The sequence below is a fragment of the Hippocampus zosterae genome, chromosome 2, assembly GCF_025434085.1.
Source record: "Hippocampus zosterae strain Florida chromosome 2, ASM2543408v3, whole genome shotgun sequence".
NCBI lineage: Eukaryota > Metazoa > Chordata > Actinopteri > Syngnathiformes > Syngnathidae > Hippocampus > Hippocampus zosterae.
The window spans coordinates 30,119,942-30,142,313 of NC_067452.1; the positions used below are offsets into that span (position 1 = coordinate 30,119,942).

At 42.4% G+C, this 22,372-nt stretch overlaps 1 protein-coding gene across 2 annotated transcripts; it reads right to left on the bottom strand.

The window, feature by feature from the left end:
* Positions 1 to 704: 704 nt before the first annotated feature.
* pard6b (par-6 partitioning defective 6 homolog beta (C. elegans)) lies at positions 705 to 21,860 on the bottom strand. Of its 2 annotated transcripts, XR_007961528.1 has the most exons (4): positions 21,391 to 21,860; positions 17,859 to 18,081; positions 3,301 to 5,839; positions 705 to 3,266 (listed from the first exon to the last, which is right to left on the bottom strand). XR_007961528.1 is itself a non-coding variant. In XM_052059520.1 (3 exons), the coding sequence occupies exons 1-3, from the start codon at positions 21,451 to 21,453 to the stop codon at positions 4,929 to 4,931; spliced, it is 1,197 nt and encodes a 398-aa protein (XP_051915480.1). In that variant the 5' UTR covers positions 21,454 to 21,860; the 3' UTR covers positions 705 to 4,928. The 2 variants fall into 2 exon arrangements, 1 of the variants encoding a protein (XP_051915480.1); XM_052059520.1 differs by having other exon boundaries at positions 705 to 5,839.
* Between the last annotated feature and the right edge of the window lie 512 nt (positions 21,861 to 22,372).

The following is a 22,372-nucleotide window of genomic DNA, read 5'->3' on the forward strand; positions in this document are numbered from 1 at the left end:
GATCATTATTTGTGTTGGTGTGTTTTACTGTGTAAAACACTGAGTCATCCCTGTAAAAACTATGATTAACCCTGGAGAACCCAAGAGCCTTTTTCTTCTTTGGAAAATGATGAATTATACATTAAATGACTGGTATATGTTCCCTGAACACCAAAATATATGTTTTGTCAAATATTCAATGCTTTAATCATAATTTAGGATTAGGGACAAATATTACCCTTTGGGATTTAAGGGTAGCATTTGAGTAGCATAATTTATCTGGGCCAAATTTGACCCCGTGGGTTCTCCAGGGTTAAAATGAGCTTTTACTTACTTCAACACAACCAACCACATCAAAGTTCCAGAGCAAAATAAACTATTTGCAGCCGAAGCGTGTCAAAAAGGTGTCAGCAGTGCTATCACTGCAGAACTATTTACCATTTGAATTTTGTGACCAGAATTGGCTCTTTATAACGTTATAATAATGTTGGGCTGTCAACTTTGGGTCAAATTTCGATAGTGATTGGACCGGGCCCTGAATGGCGAAAACCAGCATGTAACTGACATCCATTGAAACGGGAGTTTCAGAAAGCTCCTGCCAGTTCTAAACAGGAAATTCAAATGTCCACCGGATGGCGCCAGAATGCCAAAATTGAAATTGAACAACCACGACTGGGAAGTTTGTCGCTCAGTAAAATTATTGCAAAAGGCAGGCAGACCACAGCTACTACTCATTACTCTTTATTATTTTTCATCAAGCTCCTCAAATCAACAACTACAGGCGTACATCTATTTATTCGTACAGCTCCAGTCGAGTCTTACAATGTAGTCACAACGTGATAAAAATGTACATTATTTAAAGCATCGATATGAAAATACTGACAATCTTCATTACAAATCTATATATAACATAGCATTTATCTGGCAAGCAAACGCCATAGCTCAATCACTTAAAAAAAGGAGAAAGAAAAGACTCAAATATCAAAAATGTTTCGTTTTAAAATGAAAATTCACAGTATGAAAAAAAAATAGTGTCCACGTCCCCTCGCCAAAAAAATAAAATTTAAAAAAAATCGATAACAACAGTCAGCTACTAGAAATCCTCTCCAGTGGTCAAATACATCTACCATGAGATTTTCTCAAACAAAAACATCAAGAAAGTACCCACACAAAATGTATTGGTAAAAAATTTGGGGGGGGGGGGTGGGGGGGGAATCATAAGGAGTACAAAGAATGAAAATATTCCAGAAATAGACATGATTACAGAATAAATAACAGTGTCTCTGTGGTTACAATCCCAGTGTCCTGTGGAGCAGTTAAATACAATAATTTAAAAAGATTTTGTTATGTTACTCCTGGAATGACAGATACCATCACCGGTAGCCAGTGCCACACAAGGCAGATAATTAAAATTGTTTCCAGTCTAGCAGTATCACAGTCTTAACAGGTTCATGAGACTGCAATCATAAGAATGCCTGTGTGGATGTGTGTAAGGAGGATAAACATTTCTTTTGAGCTTTTTCTCATTGGAATCACAGGTGAGTTTGTGTCTGTCTATCCCAGCCAACTTTGGGACAAAATCCTGGAAATGTTCACCAGTCAATTTAAGGGAACATATAAATGCACTTACATTCACACTTATAATTTGTTGCATTGTGAGAGATGTGCGGCAGGATATTCTCCATCCAACTTAATGGCTCCAAAAATTATTCTATCCAAATATTGTGTCTTTGTTCACCCATCAATGCTAACAACATCAAGTGACAGGCAGAACAGTTAAATGCTCTTCCACAAGATGGCTTAAGGTGCATAATAAGCCCGTGATCCACTTTTTCGGTTGCTTTTGTTTGGTGGGGAGCCTTGAGATGCTTAAAAGTAAAACACGTACCTTGGGCTCGATAAAGGTTGGGCAACACTTATTGAGAGTCTTCAATCAACCTAACATGCAGGTAGTTTGGAATGGGGGAGGAAGTTCGAGAAAACCCAAACGGGCACGGGAACAACTTGACAACTCCACACAAGAGGGCCTTGAGCACAGATTTGAACCCAGAAATACTCAACTGTGAGGCAAAACGTACTAAGCATTGGTCAACCATGCTGCCGTGAGTAAAAACAACTAAATCAAGACAAAACATTCTCTCGTTACATCTCAGCTGTGGAGGCTCTTGAATTGCACACAAAATGACATCAGTGGTCAAATCACAATTAAAAAAAATTCTGAGATGCAAGCAGACTGAGAAACTTAACTGATTTCAAATCTTTTTTTTCCTCAAGCACATTTTTTATAATAATTGTATAATATAGAACCATATTTCTTAATTGTTTGGAATCAAGGATTAGTAGGTTCAGCAACATGGATTTTTTTCTGAAACGTCATAGCTATAAGTTACAAGGCATGGTAAAATCAAGTGTGCACGTGTGTGCGCAACTCACTAATGTTTTTCGTCAGGGTTTCTTCAAGGTCGCAAATAGACGCAAAGACGTTCGCCAACAATTTGATGGGTTTTCTTCTCGCTAAGAAATTTTGAACATGTTCAAAATTTGATGACAAGAAAAACAGCTGGCAACCATAAAACAATTTGGGAACGTTTTTGGACCCCTTTGCAACATTGAATGAACCCTCACCAAAAAAAAATAAACTAAAAAATATTGCTACATGCGCACATACTTGCAAACTTTTGCCGCTCAGTGATTTACGGGCCTTAATTGGTCAAACTTTAAAACAAACAAAAAAATAAAAAATGAAAATATATCACACTGGTGCTCGGAAAAAAGTGGACATTTTTGACATCAGCATCGAAAGACATTGAAGAACACATCAAGGCCACCTCTGATTAAAATTTGCTGTTGACCAATGCATTTGTCAAGGATACAGTGTAAAGCCGTACAAAACACCGTAAAACCATCTTGCCTTTTAAAATATGACAATTTCAATTTGACGTTTTAGCTGCGGTCAAAACAGCCTCAAAAAGACATGGTTACGGGTTACAGTGTTGCTCTCAAATGTTTCAACTCGGGTCCAAATAACCGTTATGGAATGCTGTGTCAACTGTGGCATTGCTAGAAAATGACCTGACACATTTACTGTACAAAGAGTCAAGGTCGACGCACTCTTTTGGGGGGGGGGCATTATGTCATTTGATATGTTGCACACATCTGATGCAACAGAGGGTGCGTGGGCCATTGTTGTCGTGGCATATGCAGCAACAGTTGCAAACATCATCCCAAATATACAAAAGGTCCACTGGTGTACCAATGACGGGAAACAATAAAATCTGAAAAGGCCACTATTTTTACGCTTGTATGACAGTGAGTGATGACATTAAAAATGATCTGTCACCCTGGAATCGTTGAAGCCAGGGGTCGCCTAGCTTTTGCAACCTTAAAAGGGGACATATTATGGAAGACTGACTTTAATTGCTTGTCTACAAACAGTCGTACGTCTGGCGATGTCATGGGGCACACCGCAACGCTCATTGACACGTGAATTGAAAAATACATGTTCAATTCTCGATCCGTGGAGTTTTGGATGAAAACGTGCTACAGACACATGAAAGTCACTTAATTAAATGCATAATACAACTCCTTAAGGTTTGACTGCACTGTTTATAAATGCAGATTTTTAACAGGCCCAGAGCTGTCTTAAATAACTAGAATCATTTGACAATACCTAAAAAAATCCAAATTTGCTTCGTCTTTGAATAAAAACATTATCATCATTGTTCTTATTATTACTATTATTATTATTATTATTATTATTTTTATTTTTGCAGAAGGCAGCCCCGGTCAGTGAATTTGCTGCATTATTCTTGCGGACGATTGTCTTGCTAAAAACAACATTAAATATTAATAAAATAAATGTCTTGTTGGTGTCCACAAGCGTGTGGCTGGGGAAACACTCATCGATTCATAAAACGCGTGGGCATGAGGGATCACCGCTGCTCTCTAGAGGAAGTTTCAAAAAACAAAAACAAAAAAGAACAAAAAACAAGATAAGTGCTTCAGGAGGCTTGTAGCTTGGAAGGAGGTGCAGTACCTGGTTTTGGGGGGAGTTTTTTGGGTGAAGTGACACCTTTAGTCCCTTAGTGTGTGTTTGTGGGCAAGGGGGCTGGTGGGGGGGGGGGGGGGGGTTGCCCGCAGCCTCCATGGTGCCACAATGGCATACGCGTGGGCACTCCAGTCTGAGGTGTGGTGTTTTACGTGTAAATGTACAAACATTTCAATAGGCTTTGTGTCCAGATTCAATATTTACATGTCATTGCGCTTCTCCGTCAAAGTTATTGGCGTCAAAGGCCGGTCCATGACTCCCTCTCAAAGTGTCGCTCAGTTTACATCCAGTTTGTTCCAGCTACCGCTACATCTGTGAGTGAACTACTTGAGTTGTCCTTGTACAGAAGCCGTTTTTTGGCTACTGCCATTGGTGGCGCTATGCCTCTTGTACACCTCTCGGTAATAGTCTCTTTCTGGTTGATCTAATACGTTGCAAAATAAAACAAGCTTGCTGGAGAATAGGGACTTGGATAGTGTTCCAAATCTGTATGCTTCGTACACACGCTGTAAACTTGACTTACAAGTACAGTACAAATCACATGTTTGTTATCTCTTTTGGGAAGAGGGATGCATGAAGCCAAATGTCATTCCTGGTCGACCAGCACTTGTCTGCATTCCACTCAAAGCATGTACACATTGTCTTGGGCCTGATCTGATTTGCTTGTCTACATGCTCCCGAACCCACGAATATTTTTCGTGCTTTTTCTGAAATGCCATCAAATGCCGCCAAGGCCTTGTCTAATTAGGAATTGCTGTCATGGAAGTCTGTTGAAGTGGGTTTTCGTTCCTACAGCTGGACTTATGTTTCATCCAGACAAAAAAAAAAAAGTATTTTGCTAACACGGCGTAAACTTACAGAGTATGTGGAAGTACTCAAGTGTAGTGCATGCATGGCAGTTCTACAGTGTTATTACAGTTCCGTCTTCTTCGAGACTCCGCCTCCTCGTGGCTCTGTCAGGTGACGGTGTGGAGTACCCGGCCTTGCTCAGTGAGCCGCTGCTCCCGCGGGCTAGCGCGGCACCGTTGATGGCGAGGGGTGGCGGCGAAGCGGACGCTCGCAGGTTCAGGTGCGGCTCGTAGCGAGGCAGCGGGGGAATGCTGTAATTGGACGACGTGCGGCTGATGGGATCGGCGTCGCCCCCCGCCTCGATTACGAGGTCCTCGTCGTCTTCGTCGCTCTCGAGCTCGCCGACGGGGAAATTCTGGATGATGTGCGAGGGGGCGGAGGAACTGGCGCCGAGCCCGGCTGACAAAGAGTAGCCGTAGTAGCTGGCTCCGCTGTCCGAGGACCGCCCCGAGCTGCCGGACGCTGTGCCCCCGCCGCGGACGACGTTGTTACGCTGGTTGGCCGGCTTGACAGTGATGATGAGGTTGTGACTGTTTGCGATCATCATATCCGTCACTTGGTCCAGAGATTTGCCAGCCACCTCGATGCCGTTCACCTCCAGAACCTCGTCGTTCACTGCGAGAAGACCGGTGCTTTCCGCGAGGCCGCCGGGAACCATCCGGGAGATAAAAATGGCGGGGACCTTCTCCAAGCCCTGCGGCGTTACCCGCACGCTGGAGCCGTCACGGATGTAGAAGCCCAGAGGCTTTTCCTGGCCGTGCTTGTACAGGCGGACGCGTCTGTGCGTTTCGGGCAGGATGTCCACGTCGATGATAGACGAAACGGGACGGAAGTCCCTCGGGAGGCTGATGATAACGGGCGGCTTTTTCCTGTTGGCGTCGGGTCGGAGAAGAACTGCCGAAAGAACTGTGTTTTTCTTTCTCGTCAGCGTATCGGTACCAAAGGTTGTATAATCGGCTTCCTCTGCATAAAAACGAACAGATGACAGACAATAAACAATTGTTATTGAGCACCGGTATACGTTGCGTGTCATTTCACATGAGCGTTCATCCACAATCGACAGAGCCATGAATGAATGGAGCAAGCATATTTTTGGAATGCGGGAGGAAGTTGGAGTAGCCAAAGAACATATACAGTCCCCTCCAAAAGTATTGGAATGGCATGGTGATTTCCCCATGTTTATGTTGTATCCTGAAGACATCCGGGTTTCGGATCAAAAGATGACTATCGACAAAAGTTCCGAATTCCAGCTTTTATTTCATGGTATTTGCTTTTTCATCTTTTGATATGAAACCAAACGCTTTCAGAATACAACAAAAAGAAAGCAAATGTCCTTGCTGTTCCAATACTTTCGGAAGGGACTGCAGTATTTTCCGTCAGATAATTTCAAGAGAACGAATAATCAACTCTGAGCTTGCTCTGAGCACATCCTAGAACAGGCCAAAGCGCCGTCCGTCCATCATCACACTCAGGCCAGAGTGTAGTCCACCTTTTATGCAAAGTCAGCAGGGACTGAACCCAGTTACTCCGTGACCCTGAACAGTATATGGGCTTGAGAAAATAGACGGATTTTGAATTGGATGGTACAATCATCAATCAGCGAAAATGAAATCAGTCAAACCTCAGTTTTCGAACATCTCTGATCTCGACCAAATCGGTTTTCGACCCAAAATTTCGAGTTTTTTTTATGCCTCGGACGACGACTGAATTTCAGTTCTCGAACAAACTGAGCCCACTTGACTCCTGTCGCCTTCCTTACACGAGGAAGTGACGCGACCTCGTGTAGCATTCCAATGTGCACAGAGGTGTTCAATAAAGATTTTTTTTTAAAGAGCGTGGTTTCGGTTTTCGAACAGCCTTCTGGAACGAATTATGGCCAAGTGGCCAACAGAGCATCACCCAACACAGCCTTTTATGTTGTCATCGATGAGCTTTTATAGACTTTAACCCGGTATGGCGACAGCTTAAAAGCAGAGCAGGTGAAAGGGAAAGAAAAGGGAGGAAGTTCGCTCTCTAGAAAAACTGCAGCTAAATATTAACAGAGGTACACCGGTCAATTCCACTCTTTACCGTCAACGTCCAACCTGTGAACACGTGCAAATCATCTTGGATGATGGATTAAAATAAAAAATAAAGAACTGAGCATTGTCATTCAATTCTTGTCGACATTTCAATGCAAATCAACAGCTCTATGAAGAGGGATTATGCAAAAAATAAAATAAAAACAATTTAAATGAGCGTTGCCCAAATACAACACCACAGTCACGCACACGCTGCACTTCTGATCTTACTATTAAACAACTTCCTTTTCAGGCCTCACATCCCTCTGTGTGTGTGGCATATGAAAGGCTATTTGGATAGCCGACCAAATTAGAGGTTGATGTGCATCACAGAATGAATTGTGATTGACTTTCAAAGCACTGCTGGACATTCAATACAGCTTATTTATAGATATTAAATATGCGGTCTAACTGTTTGCAGAGGCCCTAAGCAACTTCGATTCCTCATATGTACAAATGATGCTCTTTGTGTCTGTGTGTTATTTTTAAAAAAGATCTATCAAAATCATCTGTTCCATTTTTACTTTTCTGTTTTAGCCGTTTTGAAACTTTAAAAAAAGAAACACCGCTCCCAAATACATTCTTTAAATAGTATCCTCTTTACCATTCTTTAAATAGTATCCTCTTTACCAGAGCACCATCTTGACAGCACAGCTGCGCCATTAACCATCTCTGGAGAGTTGGGAGTCTCAATCATTTGATACGTTGTTGGTGTCATGATAACAGTGCATATCTATTCAATTTTATTTTTTTTTACCCCGTGGGAGAGTTTGGCGTGAAGGCATCCATCAGCACGCATTTTATTTTGAAGCAGGCTCCCAGTCTTCCAGACAAATTTGGCAACTAATTAACCAATTACTAATAACAAATGGCTGCCATCATTGGCCGTTTTATTGAAGCAAAGAAATGAGCGTATGGGTCCTGTCTGCTTGTTGTTGAAAAGCACTAGACGCAGAAAACAAGCTGGCAAAAGCAACAGGTCTCAGAGTACGACAGTGGGAGTTTTTGCAAATTTATGATTGTGCAAGATGATACAAACGTCTTTGTTCCGAAGGTCCACAATATTAACTTACCACGGACTGACCAACGTAACAAAATGTTGCAACAATATCTCCAGAATTTGTTAGCTTGAGCTTTTTTCATGGATGAGATGAAAAATCTCTGGAAATTCCACTAATGACCCAGGCTAAACGTGGCTCCTCCTTAACCTACACAGATCTTGAAACAGTCGAGTTGCATTACTTCAACATTCTTCGCTGACAGATTCTGTTTTTCTTGTTTTAAATTCTGCCAGTGGAGGCAGATTTGGAGCAAGGCTAAGATGTGTTCAAGATGATGTCATGGTAAAGCCACCACAGTGACAACGATTTGGACATAAGCCAGTCAAGCGCCCGTGTAATTGAAAATGAAAACGTGTCATTAGGGAGTTTTGAACCAAGCACTGAGAAGCTTCTCATCACCTGAAGGTGCACAACAGGCACAGCTCATTGACTCCAGTACCAGCGGCCACCCACCCCGAACTCAGTGGCTCACTCATCATGGGTGTGCACAGGTCAGGTATTCGAACTATGCAGTGGCAGCTTGGATTCCTGCCCCAGAGTTGAATGGAGTCAGCGATGAGCAATGGAAGTTGAACCACTGGAGGAGAAAATGACGAGCTGCCAGTGCCACTAACGACCACGCGTGCACATATTCAAGCTCGGTCATTGCACTCTGCTCTGAATTAAAAGGACATGCCTTTCCATCACAAAAAGACGTCAAGAGGCAAAACTGCCATCGGAAAGGAAGCCACTCAAGTCTACTCTCACGCTAGAATTGCATCATGCCTCACTGACAGCTTACATAAAAGATCCTCTTCAAGATGTGAATGCAGTTAAAGCACAATTAAAAATGAGACAGTGAGTTCCTGATGGTAATTAGTCACGTCAAGTTACGTCAAACTGTACCCTTGTGACAATACTGAAAAGTATGGTAGTTTGCGTTGCCTACACTAGGGTCCTTCACAATGGAAATTTATTCATCATGTATATCGAATAGAACTGAATTTGACAAAATATTATAGTTATTTATCCAGTCAGTGTAAAAGAATAGGGTAACCGGCCACAGCATGGGATGTGTAGGCCAGATGCCGATAGGCAGCTACATTAAGAGCATCGCAACTTAACCTGGCGACTAGGTAGAAAGTATTATCCATCCGCTCAATCTCTGATCAATAGTAATTTGCAGAAAGATCAATGTCACTAACCCCATCCGTAAATAAGACATAACAGCAAACAAAATCGTGCACACTGCAGGAATGCTCTGTGCTACCATCGTGTATGTTTAAGTCCAAAAGCGACCGTATTTTCCACACTAAAAGGTACATTGGATTATGAGGTGCACCTTCGGTGAATGGCCTATTTTGTAATTTTTTTTCATACATTGGGCGCACCGCTTTATAAGACGCAATCTACAAGGCATTCACTCGATGGAGTTGCGCTCAAGATAACACCAACAGAACGATCACGTCAGTAAAACTTTTTTCATAAAGCATCGATACAGTTCACTTAACCAACAGCAAGTTATAACATTGACTCATCACCTGCGTAACCGATTGCCTTAAGTTTGAACTCTGCGTTGTCAGCATGTCTCGTGCAAGGAGCCATTTTGGGGTCGAAATATTACCGTAATGACTATACACAAGGCGTGTCGGATATTAAGGCATGCTGTGAGCTTTTATGAAAATGGAAGGCTTTTAGGTGCACCCTGTAGTGCAGAAAATACGGTAATATATTTTTAGCATTGTTGTGTGTATTCTAAGTAAAAAGCCTTGGTGCTGGATGGCCAAAGTTCTGCCTCTGCATCCCCAACCATCCAATCACAAACTTTTAGCATTCCCGTTAGATTTGGGATTGACATGGGGGGAAATAAATAAATAAATAAAATCATCATACACTATTTGCATTGTTATGGCCCTTCCACATGATGGCAACATTGGAAGGGTCTAACATAAGTGTGATAGAGAAGAGTAAAAAGTGGTGCGCTGTCATGGTTTGGTTCTAAAACATACGAATACTCACATGGGAGTACAACTTAAAAGACAAAGATTAACCCCAACTCCCAAAAACAGATGGATGGGTCCATGTCTGTGTGTATGAAAGTAGTCCAACGTATTCAAACATGACTGCTGGCAAGCCTCTGAGTAAGAAAAACACATACACACAAAGACAAGACGTTGAAGGTTGTGGTGTTCTGGAAACAGTCGGGTTTGTTGATGACAAGCACGAACGCTCACCACCGTCTGTGCCGAGGTGTTCCTGACACAGAGTGTTACAACGCTTGTGTGTGTGTGTGTTTGCGCGTGTGTGTGTGTGCATGTTGGCCAGTTTGAGCTTGTGCAGATGAGAAAAAGCAGGGCGAGTGCAAAACACAAGACGTAAGAGACACGAAGGCACGAAAATAACAAATGCTGACGGAGGATGGGAATGAAGTGTGCAGAGGTGATAAACGTGGAAAAGGAGGACATTCCCATGAGTTTGCTATTCCGGGTGCGGGTGAGAATACCTCATCCTTACAGCCCAGATAAAAGGCACCTTAAATGCTGCCGATAAGGCAGGAGGCAGAAGTGAAAAGAGGCACAGCAGTGAGGCCAAATGACAACAGAATAAAAAAAAAAAAATTTTTTAACACAAAAACAGTGGTTATGACCCGTGTTTCGTGACCAGCCAGAACCTCGGTGTGCCAAGTTGAGGACAGTTTGATGAATTTTCTATGAAATCCTTAATTGAAGAGAATGTGGTGCTGATCATTAGGCTGCTTCTTATATAGCCCCACTCATGAATTCACAATCATAGCCATCACTCTTGAGTCATAATTAGAACTTTGGCCGGGTGCACGCTCCCTGGTCGCCACGTCGCCAATGACGATTTCAAATGAGGAGTGGGGTGGTAAATACAGTACTTGCCATATTTGCCACTCTGGCGACGGGCCAATTAGTCTGTCAAAATTGCCCAGGAAAATCAGTGTCAAAAGCTGTGGCTACACATTTTTCTTTGCGGCCTGTCACGTGTACAATTGGTTACAGTATTAAGACAACATTGCTTGCCAAATAAAGTTAATGAATAATATCAATCATCATTTAAATAAAAATAAAACCACTGCTTGTCAAACCAATAGCACGTTTAAATATGCCGATGATGAGGTTTCGCAAGCAAACTGTCATCAAATCTAATGACAATGATGTTGGTGCGTTGTGTTTAACAAAAACAGAATGGAATGATTTTTAGATCATGTTCAACCAATATTTAATAGAATACAGTTGAAAGAAAATCTTTAATGTTCAACCTGATGAACATGAATGTTTTAGCAAATAATCATGACCGTATTTTCCTAACCATAGGGCGCACCGTATTAAAAGTGTAGTGTCAGTTACGGGTGCAATTTTTGTATGAGCACATACACAATATGTGTTGTATTATTGCACGCGGGCATGGGAAAATGTGCTCTAATTTAAAAATCACTGTCACACGCATGCATGCGAGCGTATGTTTTTAAAAAGGCAGTGGCGGCAAAACTGAGTTTGGATGTACTTTAACTATGTACTCACGTTATTTTTTTTAATCAATCCTTATTCTCAAATCCATCAAAAGCCGAATCTTCTGTATCTGAAATTAACAGCTAAGCAAGTGGAAATACTGTGTGTGACGCATTACGAAGCGTGAAAATTCAACTGAGACGAGGGATGACCTAAAATTATTATTTTTTAATTACAGTGATGTGATGTGACTTTTTTCCCCATATTATTGAAATTAATCGGGTTTTTTTTAATAATGAACAGTGAAAAAAAATCAACACATTTTTACACACTGTCCCTTGAATGATGCTGATTTAGAACATTTAGAATGTGAATATTGTTGAAGTTTCAATGACAAATGGTAACCAGAGCTACAGTGTAGTTACAGATCGTTGTTAGCCAAGAGTGTTACCATTAGCTTCTAATAATATTATCAGAATGTTTTGTTGACAACATGGAGCGATGGAGATTTGTTTTCTTAGTTATGTCATACCACATCCATCCTGAGACCTCAGAATTAAGGTGGGGGGGTGCGGTACATGAATAGGCTGTCCAATTATGACAGGAGTCAACATTTTCTGACTAATTTTCTTAAAAATCAGAGATGCAAGTAAACTTTTCGAGATGAATTTTGGAGTCAAGATGCTTCTGAATCATCATGTTTCATTTTAACAGCACTATGTTGAACACTTCTTGCTCTTCACTTGATTTTTGGCCCTTTGCATATTGGCTTGTTGGACCCACTTCACCCACTTTCCATCTTCTTGCCTTCATCCATCAGCTCTAAATGGAGAAATTCTGACAGACCCAACAAAGGAGAGCCCCTTCACCTCTGTCCTTCTGTCAGAGCCACCCACACTCCCCCATCGTCCCGCTGCAACTGGAGCCAGGTTTCGCGGGGGTAAAACATTTGTTCTGTGTTTTCTTTCTCAACAACTCACCCGCTCTGTCTCAGTAAGTCAGTACCGCTTTGGCTGCAGCCAGTTTCTACAGCGAGGGTCCAGTCTGACCTGCTGTCCTGTCTAATCTGGCCAACCGAGCTGATCTGAGACTGGCCACATTCCATCCAAAATGCACACCCCCCTCGCTTCTTCTCTCCCACTCATCCCAGATTGGGCCTCACTCTACATTCCTCCCTCACTAATACTATTCCCGCTATGCTCCCTTCTCTTCTGGTTGAATTTTAATCACACTTTTAATTGCACTTGCTTTCCTTTCCCCACTCTAATTACTTGTCTTGCCTAAACAATGCCTCATATATCAACACCTTCTTAAATCATGTTGACTCTGCTTCACTTTCTATCCTCTTGTCCATCCCTTCTATTAGGTACGAACATGTGTTCCTCCTCCACACATTCCTTCCTGGGGTGCCGTGAGCATGTCAGGAGCAATTTTGGCACATTTATACCAGAAGTGCAATTTAGATTAAATAAAGTACAGTTTGGAGAGATCTATAAAGAGCGGGACAGAGCGTTGCGACACCGTGTATGACATCACTGAATTTAACAAAGTTGAGGAAGGCCACAGCGGAATATCCATCCTCGCACATATACAATAAAGCCACACTGAGCCCGAGAGCAAGCTAATGAACACTGCTTACTAGTATGACTGTGAAAGCATTTAAAGAAGTCAAGAATAATGGTTGATACAACGATTAAGTTACTGTAATGAGGGGTTTGGTAACAAGAAAATGCTGAAAATATATCTTATTTATTACATATGAGAAGCTGAAATTTTGGTCCAGATTTTAGCAAGCATGGTAGAAGTTGACATGTTTGTTTTGCTTTCGCAGGGGGCATAAAATTATGTGGCGAGCCAGATCTGGCCCCCAGGCCTCGAGTTTGACACCTGTGGCTTATATCAATAGTTTATAAGATTCCTAACCATTTTAACATCATTACAAACTCATCTTGCAGTCACTTTTTAAAAATGGCTTACAGAGGATCCGATTTTGGGGGGGTGGGGGGGGGAGCCCCCAAGAGGACTCTGGTGTGCATGTCACCCATTCGCAACCCGTGAAAACAAGCAATTGTTGTCAAGTAAAGTCCTTCGTCATTTGTTAGCTTCAGCCTTTGAGTCGACGCTGACTTCTGCCACAATTATTTTGATACTAGCTGACACTGTTCCTTACATCATGTGCCGTCTTTGCAGGGACAGTTAGACTTTGTCCAACAAGTCATTTCTCCATTGTACTTGTATATGCCCCTTACTTTGACTGGATGACTCATTGGTTAGTGATTACCACGCCGAGCCCAGCTGGGATAAGCAAACATTCCTGTCCCTCCTGATACCTTTCCTGATACTTTTCTGGTGTGCCTTTCAACAACTGAAACTACATGAACCACCAAACAAACACACGCCCTGACAGAGAATGAAAAGTGAGCAACCGACACAAGGATCACAGCTTGGAAACTGTAACAGATTCTTATGAAGGAAGAGCCGAGACCAAGAAAATACCAACTCAGACATTTCTCAGATCAACTTCGGGTCACCGATATCACAAAAATGGAATCTAAGCAGTATCCCAATTCAGTTTGGTTCTGGTTCTGTCTGTTAGATGCTTACATTGCTATTGCCAAAATTCATTAATGGCGCCATGATATCAGTACGACGACGAGGCATTCACTGCACTGTTTCACAAGTGTTTTTAAATGACCGCACCGTACGACGTAAAGTCTATGGTAGTGATTGAAGGACAATATTAAGTACTTACATTTTACTGACAGAATAAGTGTTTAGTGCCATTGTTTAACATTAACTGTCCAAATCCTCTCATTTCAGCCTCCAAAGAGAAATTATTTTCCGATTCTGTGAAGGTAAATTGGTTGTATTTAATCAAAATAAGACATTTGAAAACATCTGCTATTTGACTAAACCAATAATTGATTCAGTTTCACAAAATTGTAACATATTTTGCAATAAAATAATCAACAGAATACTCGATTCTTCAAATATTTGATTGCGACAGCCCTCCATTTTAACAAAAAAAGACCCAGCTCTAGGTCCCAAATAATCTCGATTTGTGAATGCCTACGGTTCAGAATTTGAATGGACTATGTATGATGTATAATTCACACTTAATAGCATTTACGCCACACTTTATGATGGAATACTGGTTCTATTTCAGTGTCTGAAACACACACACGTGCGCACAGAATTAGAATACATAACCCCCACCCCCAAAAAATATTGGAGTATTACAACTTTTGTTCTCAGAGCCAAATGTTGACGGTGCATTTCCCAACATGCTTTGCGACTCCTCTCAACATTAAAAAAAACACTACGGCACTTTAAATCCATCTGTAAGTGCGTCTTTCTCTACTGCTGCCATGACAACAGGTAAACAGTGGGCACCTCATTGGCTGGCACAATAGTCACTGACTCATTGTGTAGGGCTTGGCTGGGAGAGTTAGCAAGTGTTGGCAGAGAGATATCAGGGAGAGATCAAAGCCTTTTTTTTATACAACATGCTGCAACTTGCTGGATGACACTCATCAAAATAGGTAGGCCAGTTCACAATGCACAGCTAAGAAAAAAACAATGGTGGCATGATTGAACCAGCAGCAGACAAATACACGCACACATCCATTATTAGTCCATCTGTGCAAACATCTGCACACCAGCAGACGAGTGAAACCCCGGGACAGAAAGTTTCTATATTTATCTCTCAAGACACAATTCCAAAATAAAAAAAGACTGCGTGCTAGCTCACACGGAATAAGCAAATATAGTTTTCTTGCAAGACTCCATACGAATGGCAATGGTCAAAATTGGCCTCCAGTGCAAGTTTGTCAAAGGTCCACTCTTGTGCAAGAATAGCCTTTTTACATCCCATCCAACCACCCTGTACATAATCACCCATATGGGTTCAAAGTCTAAGTAGTGTTTAAAACCTACTAAGGGACTTAAAACGAAAACTCTCACACGTTGCAGCAATTCAACATACCGTAAGTTACTTTGGTTGTCTGATGTCGAAAGACATAAAATACAATAATTACACAAAACATCCGACATGGACACAGTCATGCAATCGCAACCACTATTCCTGTGTATGCCTTGCCAATGTTCTGTGACATCTACTATTAAAAGCATGTCGATATTAAAAATCGAATACAATTCTTTTACCCCAAATCTCTTGTAGCAAAAGCTGTTATTGAATTTTGTACAGCAAGAGTGGTCAACACTCAAAATTGCTCATCGGAGAAGTGGGGAGGGTTTCAGTGTCCTTATTAAAAAAATGCTCGAACAATCACAAATCCACTTTGTATCCTGAGCTACCTTTACTAGTAGCATCAACACCATAACAAAGGTCACAACAACACTTTCATATGGTCACTATGGTAACTCTTAAACATGCAACAGACACCACAGAAAACATTCTAAGTTTATGAATGATACAAGCACCACAAAAACTGGGGATTTTTTTTCTTTGTTTTTAAAAAGCAGGGCCCGTCACAGTGGTGAGTGACTTCTGCAAGGCTGCGTGAGTGTCTGAGCGCGAGCTGTGGCTGACAGCACCTGCTGCGCGAGTATGCTCATGTGTGTTTAACGGTTCTCCCGGCATTCAATAAAAGGCGGTAAAGGGTATCATCGACTGTAGTTCTCCTATCCCACACACACAAACTTAAGTGACATGACACACAAGCAAAAAATAAAAATAAAAATGCACACTGGCATTACTGTATTTTTACTTGGCAAACGCATAAAAACAATCACTATAAACCACTGGATTCTGCAAGATTGTGGGTATTTTTCTATGACAAGATGTGGACCTCCCTCAAATACCTAATATCATTAGTCTCACCTTTTGCCTTGCATTAGTTTCACCTTTTGCCATGTTGTCAACCTCTGGAGAGCCATAGAAAATGGACATGGTGGGCCAGATTTAGCCCAAAGGCCTTAAATCTGACACGCGTGATTTAGAACGCAAGCATGGGGAGAACATGCAACCTCCACAGAGGAGGGGAATGAGGTAAGATTCAGACCTGGGGTCTCACGACTGGGAGGCGAATGTAAAAAACCCAATCTACCGTTCTGTCACACGAGTTAGTTTTACTTCCTTTGTAATTATTGTCCAAACAATGTGATGTTTAAAGAGCTCCCTGGATTGGATTGTGTTTTGGATGTGGACAACAAAAGTTACTGAGCTGATTTAAATGCCACTAGGCTAGCACAGATCCACATAAATGTCGCTACGACACACACGGACAGTGACGAGCAGTTCATTAACAACAGCATCTATTAACTAACTGCTCTCAATTAGAAGAAGTGAATGTTCTTCTCCTGTCCAACAATTTCTGAAAGACGGGGCTTACGAGACGGACGTAACAACTGCATGCCTGCCATTGTGTGTGTGTGTGTGTGTGTGTGTGTGTGTGTGTGTGTGTGTGTGTGTGTGTGTGTGTGTGTGCGTGTGTGTGTGTGTGTGTGTGTGTGTAAATCTGAGCTGTAGCAGCAGAGGCCCAGCGTGGTGCTCATGTCTGGAGCGTGTAATTGAAACACGGTCCCATGCGGCGCAGCACACTGACCCCAACTAATCTCCTTCATGACAAAGTGGCTTAGCTTCTCTCGGGTCATCTGGCACCTTAAACAACGACTTGCAGACAACAAAACTCTGATACCGCGTTGAACGAGTCACAATGACTTTTCCATCCATGACCTGTCATGCTCGTCCTAATTGCTGTCAGGCAAGGTTCACCCTAAACTGATTGCTAGTCAATCACAAGTGCACAATAACTACTACTACTACTACCACCACCACCACCACTTCCTCTGCTCATTGAGAGAGCTAAGCAACATAGAAAAATCATTCCTTTGAATGTTTTTAAACCCCTTACCACTACACAGCTATATGGGTTAGTATGGCAAGGCTTCAGGAGTAACGGAATACATGGACAGGCGTTACATATTTAGAATAATATATAAATAATAAGCGGCGACAGAGAAGGCTTGGTCCCCCCAGGTTTTGAGCTTGGTCGCGGGGATGGCGAGGAGGTTTGCGTTTGAGGAGCGGAGGTTGCGGGAAGGAGTGTATTGGTAAACAAGGTCGGAAAGGGAGGAGGTAGAATACTCAAGGCAGGAGTATGCGTGAATATGTTATATGCCTGTATTCATACTCAAGGCAGGAGTATGCGTGAATATGTTATATGCCTGTATTCTCTTGCACTTTCTGTCAACGATGTGAAGTCAAACGAGCAAGAAAATCTCATTTTGTTTTGTGACTGAATGTTTTTCTTCTCAATAGCCGAGCCCGTAATTCTCAGGTGTTCGATTGCAAGCTATTGCTCAAGCCACAAGTATGCTTATCAACAGGAAACAGGATCCAGGAAGAACAGGTGGAACTTGTTCCCTATTTTTCGTGCATTCTTACCTTTCCTTTGAAGGAAGAGTCTGAGGAGGGGGCTGGCAGTGGAGATAGCCTTGTGGTAGTTGTCGTCATTGTTGATGGGCAACAGGTCGCCGTGGATGTCGGCGTAACCCACAAGCAAGTCCACGTTGGGAATACGATGGACGTGTTGCAAGAGGCCGTAGAACTCATCAAAGCGGCCTGGCTTTGAGCGATCGAGAGAGAACCGGCGAAACTCTGCACCGAACTGTGATGGGGGCAGAATAAGGGGACACAATGAAAACATGAACCTTCAAATGGGACTACAGTCTACCACTATATACTCACAGTTCGGCACTTCGTACTTTTTTTTTCATACCCCTTCCTCTCGTTTTTAGTGTCAACGTATATTGAATGTTTACCAGCGTTTTGGGAATCATTTCGAAGGGGTTGGAAAAACAATTATAGATAAACTTTTTTTATTTTTTGCCAAAGCATTTCAATGGCCATCAAATATAAGCGGATGTTCACTTTTCATGGGCTGGCCTGGTTCCTCTCTTGTGAATAGTGAGGCATAATTGTACCGCATACCCCCCTCCACGCGCAGTGCCACAAACAGTTAATAATGTACACAAACGGTATTAAGCCATTAAACTTAACTTTTGCCATTTACACGCAAGAATCAATGTTTGGGAATACAAGTAAATTACTATGGCAAGTAGCCTCACTTTAGAAGCAGCATCAGAAGAGAAGCAGAAACGCTCTTTTAGTTTACCTTTCACCATGCACAAGGTGCATTCAAGGATCAACAGAACAGGATATTTCATATGCATACTAAAAAATAAACAAAAAACATCATAAATGAATGAAAGCTAACAACAACAGCACTAAGATCCCACATGATGGTCGCAAATGTATATCTTTTTTGCTTTGCTCAGAACACAAAAAATGCAAATAGACAAGAATTTACACGCATAAAGGATGCATTTAAAACACACAGGCACACACACACACACACACACACACACGCATAAAGGATGCATTTAAAACACACAGGCGCGCGCACACACACACACACACACACACACTCGCAAATATGCCAATTAGTTGAACCTTGAATATGCGGGGACAATATAGTTGGATTTGCTGCTTTGAGCCAAATCAAGCAGGCAGACAGAAAGGTTGCTATGCAGTAATTTGAAGAGTCAGACTCTTAAAACACATAGCTGGCTTCGGACTAATGAGGTAATCAGTGCGGTCTGACCGGATCAATGGCTGCCTAATCTGAAGGCAACTGATTGGCTGCCAGTACCACAAAGTCCCATTGGAGGTGTTGGCGATGACTACTTCCCAAGTGTTGTGGTTACTGTTAGCCCGCATTGAAATAAAAGGTGCCCTTCTCTCTCTCCTGCCTTTGCTATACGAACGTAAGAGAACGGATAGACAAAACAACATACTGTATCTATGTTGAATTCCCTATGAGATAGATATCTACCGGTATGTATGTCATTCAATCTATTTTTACTTCTCTGACAGTGTCAATCAAAACTGAGCATTAATCATCTTTCATCAAAAGCGTATCAGTGGTGCTAAACCGGAGAGGAAATTGGCCACCTTAGAATCATTGAAACAAGCCAACAAGTCCTCAGCATTTAAGCTTCTCAGCAGTATATATTCTCTGAATTCGGTAGTCCTCCACGAAAGTAGTCTGGCTACCTTTGCGTTGCACCAAATAAAACATTAGCTCTTTGGAAAAATATTGCCTATTTTTTTACATTCTGCAGACCAAGCCAGTAACTGAATCATAATTCATTGAGGTTTGTGAGTTTTCTACACCGCCAATTATAACAATGTCTTGTTTTTTAATCAAGAGATGGAAATTAAAACATTTTTTATCCAAGTCATCTCTTAATAGATAAAATAACTCACAGATTAATCGATTACTAAAATGCAAGGTGCAGCCCTAAATTACATTACTCATGGGTAATACAGTGATACGGTGGCTGAGGAGTGCCCCTTCTGTTTTATTTTTTTATTTTATTTTGTTTCGAGCAGGCCACAGATACACTGCCACTCAAGTGAAGTGGAAAAATGTTTTTTTTTTAATTGAGCAACTAAAGTGAAATAATGGAAGTGGGCAAGGAGAGACGCAGATACCAATGCAGTTTCAGCCATTTATTGAACGGGACAAACAGCCAAACAGAAAATCTGAAAAAGAGCACTTGCAAAGGGCCGCTGTAGGCCGGAACATATACCCAGACACTCATATATTGACTCACAGTCCAACTTGACTCCAGCTCCTGACATCACTCCCTCGGTCACGCCCCTTAAGGGCACACATGTAACACGTGAATACTATACAATAATTAAACTTGATAAAACCTTTTTTATATTCTGTTTTTTATACAAAAAGTGTTAAAGTTTTCTTATTTAAACATTCATTTATTCATTCATTCATCTTCCGAGCCGCTTAATCCTCACTAGGGTCGCGGGGGTGCTGGAGCCTATCCCAGCTGTCTTCGGGCAGTAGGCGGGGGACACCCTGAATCGGTTGCCAGCCAATCACAGGGCACACAGAGACGAACAACCACCCACGCTCACACTCACACCTAGGGACAATTTAGAGTGTTCAATCAGCCTGCCATGCATGTTTTTGGAATGTTGGAGGAAACCGGAGTACCCGGTGAAAACCGACGCGGCCCGGGGAAAACATGCATGTAACCAAAACAACTGTAGTAATTTTTTTCTGTGGGCAGAAATGGATCAATGGCATTCCAATTCATTTTAAGGGAGGCCAAAGGGCGAACAGCTGGTGTACATCTGTATATTGTTTTTGATTTATTGTTATTTTATTTATTTATTTAACTATTACGATGATCATTTTACTTGTTTACTAATTCATCATTATCACCCAGGCCTAAGTCTAGGTACCTTTGAAAGATTTAAAATGACGTTTGTTTTTTAAACATAGTATTTTCAAACATATTGTAACTTTTTAAACCATGAGCCCATCTGTACTTTTTAAAAATCAGATGCGTCGCTTAGCCTCAAAAGTTTGCCTGCCTCTGGCCTTGAGGGACCAGAGTCCGCCCGCTCTGCCCAAGGTGAGGTAGCGTACCGCGGAAGGTGCCGGCAGCCTGTGGGCCCAAAGACACCTGTGCACTCCAGCAGAAGAACCGTCGAGCGAGCTAGTTTCCCTAGCATGTCGTAGGCGCTATAAAAAAACAGCACCTCGTACTTATGTCAACGCGCCCTAATGTAAACTCGACTTGGACTCGGGAGTCAATATTTAGTGGGAGGAAGCTCGATGAGGCAGTGACAGGTGACATGTCTCACCGAGACGCGCACCTTCGAAAACTTATCGTGACCAGTCCGAACCACGGTTATTCCAACCATTTTATGCTAGCCAGTTAGCAACCACCTCGGGTTAACTTTGTTTCAGCGTACAGTTGCTCATTTGAGTTAACAACTTAATACCGAACACTTTAGCTAAGCTAAATTAGCCTCGAGTGGAACATGTCATTGTGGCAGCAATAACTAAAAACAAACAAACGTGAACACAAGTTGGAATAATCACCTTACTCTTCACCTCCACGGCACTAAGAGAGCGGTTGCTCGGCACTCGGTGGTTCTTGTTCATGTTTCACCACCGACCTTTGCTTGGGACCAAAAAAAGAGTCGAATCCGTCCGATACGCTTCCAGTGAGGGAAGGTGAAAAGCCTGGTCGGCGTCAACGTTCGTGTTGTCCGTCGAAAGTAACGAGAATAGCTACCCTCGATCAGCCCCGCAGGTCCTGAACTTGCTCCCCGTCATATTGGCTGGCTCACAGCCGGACACCAGTGCGCTGGTAGCGGCTACTGTACAGTGCGGTCGCCTTGGTCGGACTCTGTTCTCTCTCCTCTTGCGAACCGAGACGTGGGGCTTCAAAATAAAAGTTTCTCCGTGGTTGGCTTCAAAGTAAGAGCTAACCTAATGTGGTTGCATTGCTGTACAGTGACATCTGGTGGATAAAATGGCACAATAAACTGGCTCTCACTCATTTTCTTCGCCGGCTACATTAGTCTTCTTTTCCTTTCGGCTTTTCCCTTCAGGGGTCACCACAGCGAATCAATTGCCTCCACCTCAACCTGTTTTGTGCATACTCTTCTCTCACATCAGCTACCTTCATGTGCCCTTTCACTACACCCATAAAGCTCCTCTTTGGTCTTCCTCTCGGTCTCCTGCCTGGCAGTCCAAAACCGGCCTGTCTGTGTAGAGATTGCATGTTCTCCTCGTGTCTGTGTGGGTTTTCTCCGGGTACTCAGGTTGCCTCCCACATTCCAAAAACATGCAATGCAGGTCAATGGAACACTCAGCGCGAATGGTTGTTCGTTGATGTGTGATCTGTGATTGGCTGGCAACCAATTCAGGGTGTATCCCGCTTGCTGCCCGAAGACAACGGGGATAGGCTCTAGCACGCCCGAGACGTGTATGCGGATAAGCGGACTGGAAAATGGATGGATCGAAAGGCCTAGTGCGACACAGTGGTCGAGTGGTTGGCACGTCCACCAATACTGCA

What these genes read in the sequence shown, in the direction of transcription:
- pard6b (XM_052059520.1), bottom strand. Translation starts at nt 21,453, where the DNA reads ATGAACAAGAACCACCGAGTGCCGAGCAACCGCTCTCTTAGTGCCGTG. An exon ending in CCGTGGAGGTGAAGAGTAAG is followed by an intron (nt 18,082 to 21,390) that starts GTGATTATTCCA and finishes CCCCCATCACAG; the next exon opens with TTCGGTGCAGAGTTTCGCCG. An exon ending in ACTCTTCCTTCAAAGGAAAG is followed by an intron (nt 5,840 to 17,858) that starts GTAAGAATGCAC and finishes GTTTTTATGCAG; the next exon opens with AGGAAGCCGATTATACAACC.